The 10,734-nt window shown below is 36.4% G+C and overlaps 1 protein-coding gene across 2 annotated transcripts; it reads left to right on the forward strand.

Moving 5' to 3' along the window:
* The first annotated feature begins 6,886 nt into the window (after nucleotides 1-6,886).
* On the forward strand, nucleotides 6,887-9,656 carry LOC147854281 (uncharacterized). 2 transcript variants are annotated; one of them, XM_087331311.1, is made up of 5 exons: nucleotides 6,887-7,658; nucleotides 8,376-8,471; nucleotides 8,600-8,665; nucleotides 8,779-8,858; nucleotides 8,936-9,112. In XM_087331311.1, exons 1-5 carry the CDS (start codon nucleotides 6,954-6,956, stop codon nucleotides 8,961-8,963), a joined length of 975 nt encoding a protein of 324 aa, XP_087187437.1. In that variant the 5' UTR covers nucleotides 6,887-6,953; the 3' UTR covers nucleotides 8,964-9,112. The 2 variants fall into 2 exon arrangements, with proteins under 2 accessions (XP_087187437.1, XP_087187436.1); XM_087331310.1 differs by having other exon boundaries at nucleotides 6,891-7,658; nucleotides 8,779-8,844; nucleotides 8,936-9,656.
* The last annotated feature ends 1,078 nt before the right edge of the window (nucleotides 9,657-10,734 follow it).

Genomic DNA, 10,734 nt, shown 5'->3' on the forward strand with positions numbered 1-10,734 from the left:
TTGATTGATGAGAAGACATGTTCTTGCATGCCTTCAAAGCTCACACATATGCGCCAAGTGTCCTTCATGCATTTGGTCACCCATGTGCATTGAGTGTCCTTTATGCATTTCAAATTGAAACCTATTTAAAGAGATTCTCGATCAAGATGAAACATTTTGGCCCAACACCATACTTTAAACTCCCAAGTTCTCTATAGCTATAATTTCCTTTGTACTCTCAATAAAGTTACTCTACCTACATTACCTTGTAAGTTCTCCATCTATTCAACTCCCTTAGTCTACTTCATTTCTTCTTCATTATCTCTTTGTTGCTCTATTTATCTCCTTTGACATTAGAGTGGCTTAAATATGGTACATTGTCTATCAATATTGTCCCATTTAGTTTTAATTTTTTATTTGTTTGGTTCTCTAACTAACGATCCCTATAAAATAATCTTAGGGCCTAATTAAATATGTCTACCTTTCATATTAGTTTACGTTGTGGCCTTTCAATTGTTACACATACATTGAAAGAACATCACTTATGAAGAGAGAGACATGGACAAAAAGGAGGGAAATTGTGCAAAAGCTTGACAAAGAAATGCACAATGAACGTAGAGAAAAGAAGATACACTTCAAACTCTATTAAGTGAACAAGAACAAGAATCAAAAGTACATGAACTAGACAATATATGACACTTTGTATCCATCAATGAGGTGAGACATAAAATCAAAGGGAAAAGAGACAAGGTAAGACAAGACAACATGTAGATTCAAAAAAAAACTTCTAGTGTTGCATAGGATTATGTACAAGCTTGCAAAAAAGTAAAGAAGCCATACTCGTGCTATTGTGTTTTGATACAATTTATAAATTTTACCACTTGGTAGCGTTAATCCAGCGACTTTCAAAATCTTTTCTAACGTTATTGCCAACTCGTTTCGAGATGTTGACTACAAATATAGGCTCTGTTCATAGTTCCCTATAATCTATATAGGCTTGCATCACATTGTAAGAGAGATACCTAGATTGAATGTGTTGGCAACACAATTGGCAAAAAAAATATCCACAACTCATTTGGATTTTAAGCCAATGGTTGTATCTGTCACAAACTTGTAGAGTATATCCACGTACAATATCACATCTCAAGGAAATGGTTATGACACACTTGAATATTCCGTAATAGGTTGTCAATGTGCCATCACGTCTCATCCAACAAAATATTAAAACACTATAGAGCTCCATTGCCAAAAATCTAGAGCTTTATGAAATCAATTCCAATTTTGATGGAGGAAGAGAGATGTTATATGCTCTATTAATAGTATATAAACTTCTTCATTTATTCAATTTTCTTGCTTTGTTTGACCATATTTCTGACACATGAAAAAGATTGATGATGGTGAATTTGTCCTTTGCACGATGAAAAGAACTTGGTGCTACATGATATATTTGGCATTCAAGAAATGTAAACTTTACACCAAACGCGGACTTATAGCGAAGAAGACATTAAATTATAATTCGTCACACACGTTCTTTCTTGTTAATTGGTGGTGCTCATGTACATATCATTCATCTTGTTTGTTGTTCTCCTCTTTAAATTCATTCAAATGGATATGCATTGGATCCGCCAGGATTTAACACCTCAACTACTACTTAATACTCACCATTAGCACAAAACAATGCAATCTAAATTAGATTTGTCATCGAGATGAAGATTACACTCGAAATAGAAAATAGAACTCTCCCATGAAAAATATTTGCACTTGTTTATCTATCAACCGACATATCCAAACTACGTGTAGAAAGGAAAATGTAAAAAACACAAACATCCCTCACATTCTCATTAATATCAAGATACACCCTCGGATCAAATGTGACCCACATAAAGTTAGTTTATGCTTTGATTCAATGCCTTCTTGGTGTAGTCACCATTATGTTTTGTAATTACTTCTTTCGTGTTGAAAAATAGAAATTTCTAATTTTCTTGACCTTTTTCTTGTTTGGATAAATACGAGTTTCTAATCATTTCAATCATCTACGGATTTGTTCCTTCTCCTCTTTTTAAAAGGAATTCTTTTATTTGTTAAATATTCCCTTCAATTCTTTAGGTATTACATATCTTTTCAGGTTCGAATAACATTTGTAGATATCTACCAAGATGGAATAATCATATATTGTAGCTTGACCATGTCGCAATGAGCATCACATCCCGTCTAATATATCTAAGCATTGTAATTTGTGACCCATCTTAATATATATAAGCTTCATGCCCCATCTTAATATATCTTGTTTCACAAACATTATTGCGTAACGTTATGAAATGGATCTATTCTACAAGTAGAAACAAAATCTTGTTACGCATTGACTACAGTTGCCATAATTAATGCGCCTTGTGGTGTTTACCAACTATTTCTCTCTCACATGCACAATTATAGGGTATAATATCCAGGCTTTCTAATAAAAGTGTATCACGTTTTCAAGGTCTCTAATAAGTGACAGCTTTCAAAATCAATATATGTTCTCAAATTTCGACTAATGAAGTTCATTGAGTAATACTTTCATACTTTTTTTCTAAAAAATTTCTTGATGTTTTGTACTAAAGTTCACTATTCCCACTAATAGGCTCCTTCACTCCTCTTGTATAATCTCGTTGTATTGCTTGCTTAGCTATTGTCATTTTTATAGATTCTCCCATATTCCACAACTGGTCTTTGGCATTGTGAATTTCTTGCCTTGTTTATTGTGGATGGTTTATGTGCTACAAAACGTTTTATCCATACACTTTTCTTCTATGGATAGAATGACTTAGTATCCACAATGTCAAAATCACTACAACAATGTTAAATCATTGTAATATGACCATTGACAACCAAACAAACCAAAGGCAACGAAACATTACTTCAACAAACGAATCCAGTATGTTTTGCATGTGCGACAAGGATATAATATTGACTCGTAATATTGTGATGATCCATCAATTTATCATGTTGCAACAACGGCGACATTATAACCATGTTTTGATTGTTCTAAATTGTCTTTGAGTGAATGCAATAGTTAACAAGACATTATGTGCAAAACCACAATATGATCATGAAAACGTTACCTTATCCATCCGCAAATTCACTATTGGATAATGATTCCATATAGATTCATTGAGCGATTTATTTGATGTTTTGGAAATCAATACAAAAGAATGTGGGATCCCATATACATGAATAATTAAGTTGGAACTACTTGAGGCATTTCGTGTAACGTAAGCATTTGGATAAATACCAAGGTATGAAAGGTAATTTCATAAACATGATGTTGTGGGGGTAAAGCTTGTGTTTTAGGACATTTGGTTGTTGCTTTGATTCTCAATACCCATGGTTTGATGGTGAGTCCATTATAAGAAGTGTTTGTAATGTTAGTTGAAATCATGTAACTACCACCATAACCCTTAAAAACATGGTTTTACAATATTGCAATTGTTGCATCTCAGTGATGGAAAGATGAAAATAATAAAAGATATAAGGGCAATGTTATGAAACCATGCAAACACAAACCATTATTTTTTCATATAACTAGCTTATATTGATTTCCCGATGATCAAAGTCACAAGATCCACATCCAACAAACATGTACTTGAGCTCAAATTTAGTCTTACTTGTAGAAGAGTAACCAACGTAGCTAAGTTTGGCCCTATCAAAAAAGCACATAGTTGGTTAACATTATGGTTTGTATTCCACATACCATATCCACTTCGAATATAGAGAAGGGTAATCCAAGTTTGTTGATATATAGTCCTATCAAAAAAACTCTAACACTCATTGATAGAAATAGATTGATACATGTTTATTGAGTTACATCGAACCCTTTATGGGTACGGAGAACCCACCAAGTTGGATCCGTAACTAACCAAACATGCATTTTAATGATCTAGACACTAAAATTCACCAATAGAAATAGATTGACAAGAGTTTGTTGAGTGTGGAACTATTAACTTTAAATCCTATCCATTATCTATGTCATGTCAAACCTTTTATGGGTGCAAACAATCCAACAAGTTGAATCCAGAATGCAATTTAAGGATATAGGATGTAAAGCTCATCACCAAGAGATTTGGACAAACATCTCTCTCTCTCTCTCTCTCTCTCTCTCTCTCTCTCTCTCTCTCTCTCTCGGTAAAATCACACAATTATATTAATTGCATGTAAAAAACCCCTATTACAACTTGTAAGTCAACTTTACATATCTACATAGAGAGATACATATTCATATCATTACAAACCATGAATATGTCTCTCAACATCCCCTAACCTTTCTTATCAAACCAAATGACGAATGTGATGTCCAACTAACTTACATACTTGTCTCTCTTCATGATTGAATATGCTTGACATCTCCAACAATGAAATTTGCCATAAAAGGAACCCCTTCAATCTCAACAGATAACATCTCTCTCTCTCTCTCTCTCTCTCTCTCTCTCTCTCTTTGGTGGTTTACTGTTTTACACTATAACATCCCATGGACTCAAAAAGCCCCATCTTGTAGATCAAATCAATGCCTTGTGGATGTAAAAACGATATCTATCTATCTCAAGAGATAAGACCACACTTTTTTTTTTCTTGTGTGAGAAAGAGGTTACATTTCTTTTATGTTCTCGCATAATGCCTCAATATTGCATGCTTTTATCAAGTGGGGTGCAACATAGATTGGTTGGTAAACTAATAAGCTAGAGTATCAATAAGCTAACATTCCCAACCTACCCAAAATATACATATGGACCCAATTTACCACCATATTCAATGTATACATGATTTTTTGCCCTTAGATCTTAAACATGTCCTTTGATTGTCTTAAAGCTCAAATCCATGCATAGCTTCAAAGTTGTCAACAAAGTACAAAATCTACCATCATGTTCGATGGATAATTGCCCAATGGAATTACATCTTGAATGATATTCTATTTTTATGCCACATTTTAACCCTTTTTTGGCGAGTTCTCCCTACTTGTCCAAATTCTAAGTTCTCCACTGTTACAAAAAATTATAGCCAAAATCAATGTACCACTCTTTCTGAGTAGGAAATCATAATTTTTTCTTATGATCTAATTTCAAGTTTCAGGGATTTTCCTTATGACAAAGAGATCCCATTTCCCTCATGTTTGATAATTCTCATGACACATTGAGGTTCTATGGATGAGATGAGATGCACCATATCAAGAAATGTTAGGAGCAATTTATTTTTTGTGATCAATAGAGTTCACTCTCCATATATGAAACAAGCATTGTGAAAAAATGTAACCTTTAAAAAAAATTGTAACCAATGTTCTAGATTTCTCAAACGTGATATCCAACTAGAGAGAAGATTAAGCCACCCAAATTGGCCTTAATGAATTAGGAGTGGCAAGTTCTTGATCTACTCATATTGTGCACAAGTACACATTTGGTTTATTAGCTCGCTCATTTACGTCGCCACCCCATAAAATAAAACTTGATTCTTACTTTTCACATGCAATGCACAAACCATTTTCATCGTCAGACCAAAAAGTCTGTCATTTTTTGGAGGGCTTGTGGAGAACAAGTTTACCTCTTATGTTCTCCTAAGTTTACACAAAATGTCTCGATATTAACACATTCTATGAGTTAAAATAGGGAACAATCTAGATCCATTATAATGAATACATTGTTCATAGGAAAAATTTACCCTTTTGAGTTTGTTTATTCTCTTGTTCCCCTACAATGGTCAAAATGTGCAAATTTCTACAAGTGAGGTAGGCTCTACCTACAACTAGGATCAAACCCCGAGAAAGTTTGAATTGGTGAGTTGTAAGCCTGTTCATACAATTGTATAGTAAGTTTAAATTTTGATAAACCAAAGTCAATGAACATGTCCTCCTCCCCCTCCTTCCACGAGTCAACACGGCCTTAACTGTAACTCGAAGATGGGGCAGGGTGGGATTCGATTGGTGTGTCCCTACTGCACGACAAGGTTTAAAAAGGGTACGAAGAGTTTGGAAGGGATGTGGGAGAAGTTTTAAATAGGCCGAAATTACGCAAGCAACATTGATATGTATGGAGATACTAGTAGTGTGTTGGCGACGAGCTTGACTACAGTACCAATGTCTCTCGGGTGCAAAAGTGGGCCGCAAATCCAGAAAATGGTGGGTGAATGTCTCGTGTGTCAACAGAACTGCAGTCAATATCACTTGGCTATGCTATTGATTGGTTCCGTGGTGTTAGGATGGATGGTCAAGAAAAGCACAAGGGGAGAGAGAGAGAGAGAGAGAGAAATACTTGCTTTTCACAAGAAGAGGCATTCTAGTTGATTCTTAAATAAAGAATAGAGCTTTAAAATTGAAGGAAGAAGGGAGATGGTGCGAATCGAACCAAAGACCTTTAGTAAAGAATAGGGCTTTTAAAAATTGGAAGGAAGGGAGATGGTGAGAATCGAACCAGAGACATGCTCCATACAAAATGGAGAGGGAGAGAAAGGAAGATATGTACATACATTAACCGTCTTCTAGAAAGAATGGGTGTTGGAAAACAACAAGAAAAAGACTTGCTTTCACAATAAGAGGCATTCAAGTTGATTCTTGAATAAAGGATTTAAGGGCATTAAAATTTGAAGAAAGAAAGGAGATGGTGAGATTTGAACCGGAGACCTGTTCAGGCAGGGAGAGAGAGAGAGCACACAAAAGGCCTTCTCTGATATCCACTACACCCAAGTATACTGTTGTGATCAAAGTTTTGAGTATAAATTTATTTGTTCTGTATGGAGCTCCATGTCCTGCTCTCCACATACAGATCTCTCCCCTGCAATCCCCCCACGTGTCTGACAGAGCTGAAGTTTCTTCCAGATATATGTCCTGATTCCTCAGTTCAACCCCCTCAATCTTCCCTTTCTTCTTCATCTTCTCAAGGAGAATTAGGGTTTCTCTGCAGAAGACCCATCACTCCCCCCCCCCTCTTCTGCGGTTTCTTTTGAAGGCCGCCATGCCTAAACCTGAAGCGAAGAAGATCACCGAAGACCTGGTTTCTTGGTTGCAATACCCATTAGAGGATTCTTTTGAGAAGCCCTATTGCTCTGCTTCCTTTGAAGACCAGCCATGGCCAATACCTCACCCATCGGAGGCTCACCCCATGGACATGAACCGGACCACTTCCATGGAGAATGCTCATCTTTCCAGATCAAAGGCGGTGTCTTCTTTCCACTCCAATATCACACCAACATTTCATGGAAGCCATGGGTTGCAAAGATCTAGCAGTGAAATAGCTGAAGGAGCCATGGCTTTGGGTGCCCAAAGAGCTGAGAAGTCTATGTCATTTTCATCGTTGGCAGGAGGGAGGCCAAAATTAAGGAAGAGCGTAAGTGAAGCTTCGCACCGGTTTGATTCATCAAGTAATCAACTAAGTGGATCTAGTCTTATCACAAATGAAACGATCCCCACTGCTACTTCTTCAGAGTATAATACCAGCGGTGAGCATGTTCGCGCTTCGACTTCAGCTCAACCTAGTGGTAGTATGATGAGTAGCTCTTCATTCATGGTATGCCATGATGAGAAAAGGGTGTTTCATATGGGTTCGGGCTCACAAGGGGGGTCGCTAGCTAGTGTGGATTTGACTTCGAAAGAGGAAAGTTGTAAAGAGAAGCTCTCTGCCACTGCTACTGGCACCGAGGGCTCTGAAAGCCAGAGTGAAGTATGTGATTTCTACTTCTTATGAATCTCATTGACTTGTGTGTGTATGTATGTATGTATGTCACAACCTGTTTGTTCCACTTAGATTCCTGCCAGTCAAGCCTGATTTTCTTATAATTGTTTTACTTGAATATGGCGTGCAATCGACACAGAGTATAGGGCTTAGTGTAATTTGTACATGCAAAATTTTAAGTTCATATCTGAACTCTAAATTGAAGGTAGAAAAACTGGAATTCTTAGAAAAAAAAACCTTAAAAAAGTTTTTAGTTTTTTCCCTTTTAGAATTTCCCAAATTACAAATGAAGGTTATTAATTCTTAAGCATGTTCGTTTTTGGTAACTGGATTATATAGGTCAGATGGCCTTTAATGTTGGACATTGTAAGGGAGAGCATAAGAGAAAGTGGGCTCTTTCACATGTCATATGAAAAATGTCTAGCTAGCTAGGTAGGTGGAGAGAGCCTTGCTTGGAGAAGCTCATACATAATGTTGAACACTACATATACTAGGAAAACATGAGGGAAAGTGACCTCTTTCTTCCCTATGAAAATGCACTTGAAGAGGCTCATAATATCGAACATTGTAGGGGAACTCGAGGGGAAGTAGGCAATCATCATCACATGGGTTAATGTAAGAACTTCTTGTGGTAGTTGTCATTGTCGTCATCATCTTCTAATAATTATATGACTAGATTGTATGCTTGTCTTTTGGTACATGGAGGATGCAGATGATGAATGTGTGGAAATTAAACGGCCACGGCGGACCTCGTCTTCAAAGAGAAACCGAGCTGCAGAGGTTCACAACCTTTCTGAACGGGTAAAAAATGAAAGAAAAACTTAAAACATGAATGGGAATTATGGTTTCATGAACCATTAGATGCTCATCATGAATGGGGATTATGGTTCTTAAATTGATATATAAATATGAAAAGTTGTGCTTCACAGAACCGTCGCAACAGGATAAATGAAAAACTAAAGGCTTTACAGGACCTAATACCTAATTCAACCAAGGTTTGTAAATTCTAGACAAGTTTATCTGTACACACATTCATACATGTATATGTATGCTGTGCATGTAGTTATCCCATTAACCCCTCTTTTTCACAAAAAAATGGCTTTTGTAGACTGATAAAGCTTCTGTGCTTGATGAGGCAATTGAGTACATGAAGAGCCTGCAGATGCAGCTACAGGTGACTTTGCAGCTGTGAGTTTCTTTTTGGGCCTCGGCTAGTCTTTTCCTGACACACAATGTTTAACTTTCTTGTTTGCGATGGCGGGCAGATGGTTTCCATGCGGAATAGTGGCATGAATATGTCTCCAATGATAGTTCCTGTAGGAATTCCACATTTACAGATACCATCACATCATACGATGGGGCTCGGGTTGCCGATCGGCCATCCAGGAATGGGCATGGGCATGTATGGCCAAGGTATCATGGGTGGTCCATATCAAGCAACAATTCCAGGAGTGAGCCATTATGGAATGCCATACCAAGATGGATGTAGTGTCCAAGGTCAACCATATAACAATGCGCATAGTGTTGAAAGTCAACCATATCAGGATGGATGTAGTGTTGAAAGTCAAGTCTTTGACAAGGTCAAATTTCCTCAAGATGAAGCATAATTCTACATTTGGTGTGCTCTTGCTGTTGCAGATTTATGATACTTCCCGTAAAATATTAACCATCGGAGTTATTGCATTGGGTTAGTTGCAGCTTCCTGAACAATCCTTGTGATGTAAAGTATGATCAAGTTACTCATTGCTAGATGCCCTTTCATGCAAAATTGACCAAAATTGAGTCTAATGAGTATATTTGAAAGAAGTATCACTCCTGAGCTGTCTTCACTCGATCAAAAAGGTTTAGGAAGAATCTAAGCTTGATCATGTATTTGTATAGTTCGATCTGATTATTACCTTGTAACAATTGTATTTGTTTAAATTTGATGTAGACAAGGGTCTCCCTTGTTGGTGTAAAAATAATGCTAGCATGGAATTTTGAATGTTCAAAGTTTTTTAACCTTAATATGATCAAGCTCCTGGCCCTCCCATGTCACTTTGTAAATTACTACTACTATATCATCGCAGGTTTTTTAGTAAGTGAAATTACATCATAATTTGAAGTGGCAGATGTTCACAACATCACAGTTCCATTGGTTAAAAGTTTTCGACGCAGGTGACGATTTGATATAATTGTAATGTTTCATTCAATGATGAATTAGATGCTCTATGACAACAGAGACAGAAGTCGGCATCAACAACTGAAGTCCAAGCATATGGGATATTTGTCTTCAGGTGGAAAAACATGCAATAAGATGGGAGAAAAAATGTGAATACCAGTGGTGACCATGAAACTTAGGAAGAAATGTCACATTCAGTCAATCCAAATATGATCTGAATACGAAGATGTCTTACCTTTTGTAATGTTTCAATCAGAATTGATGTCTTACTTTTTGCAATGTTTCAATCAGGATTGGAACCAATGATCGATTATGATCTTGAAAAGACCTGAATTAATCATACCTATTTTTCTTTACAATTAATATTGATACACTAACTTGGCAAGGCGTGATTAATTCATCTTGGAGTTCAGTAGCTAAGTCAGAGATACTCGAGAAATCAAGGAGCTGTCTGGATTTCTCATTCGGTACAATGAACGCTAATAATAATGGTGACAGATACAGACCTTTGTTAAGAATGAACATGAAATCCTTTAATTTATAAATGTTGGTCCTCTCAAGTTCTCCACCCTATGCTAGTATCATAGTATGTAGTGTTTCCTTGAGCAAATAAATAATAGATTAGTTCATGCATTTATTTAATCAATGATGTTGCTTGAAGAAATAGATCAACCATCTACAACTTCTGCAGTTTATGGGTTGGAATTTCTATTAGTGTACACACATAGGCTTGATACCTCATTAATAAGGTGAATCCTTTCACTCTATTACTCAAAGGGCATGAGGCTATGATTTTGTAAGGTAGAAAAAATGCATAGATGTTAATTATCTTTATGTCTATCACCCCTTGCATGTATATCAAGTCCTTGATCTTTTTCAATGTCTTCATTTGGTAACAGATGC

The sequence above is a fragment of the Azolla caroliniana genome, unplaced genomic scaffold (genome assembly GCF_043228905.1).
Source record: "Azolla caroliniana isolate FFs.n. ecotype wild unplaced genomic scaffold, voAzoCaro1.0.p SCAF_15, whole genome shotgun sequence".
NCBI classification, from domain to species: Eukaryota; Viridiplantae; Streptophyta; class Polypodiopsida; order Salviniales; family Salviniaceae; genus Azolla; species Azolla caroliniana.

Excerpts from the sequence above, each read along its gene's own strand:
- LOC147854281 (XM_087331310.1), top strand. The coding sequence starts at position 6,954 with ATGCCTAAACCTGAAGCGAAGAAGATCACCGAAGACCTGGTTTCTTGG. Across the intron at positions 8,472-8,599 it reads TTCACAACCTTTCTGAACGG|AACCGTCGCAACAGGATAAA; the intron begins GTAAAAAATGAA and ends TGTGCTTCACAG. Across the intron at positions 8,845-8,935 it reads GCCTGCAGATGCAGCTACAG|ATGGTTTCCATGCGGAATAG; the intron begins GTGACTTTGCAG and ends GATGGCGGGCAG.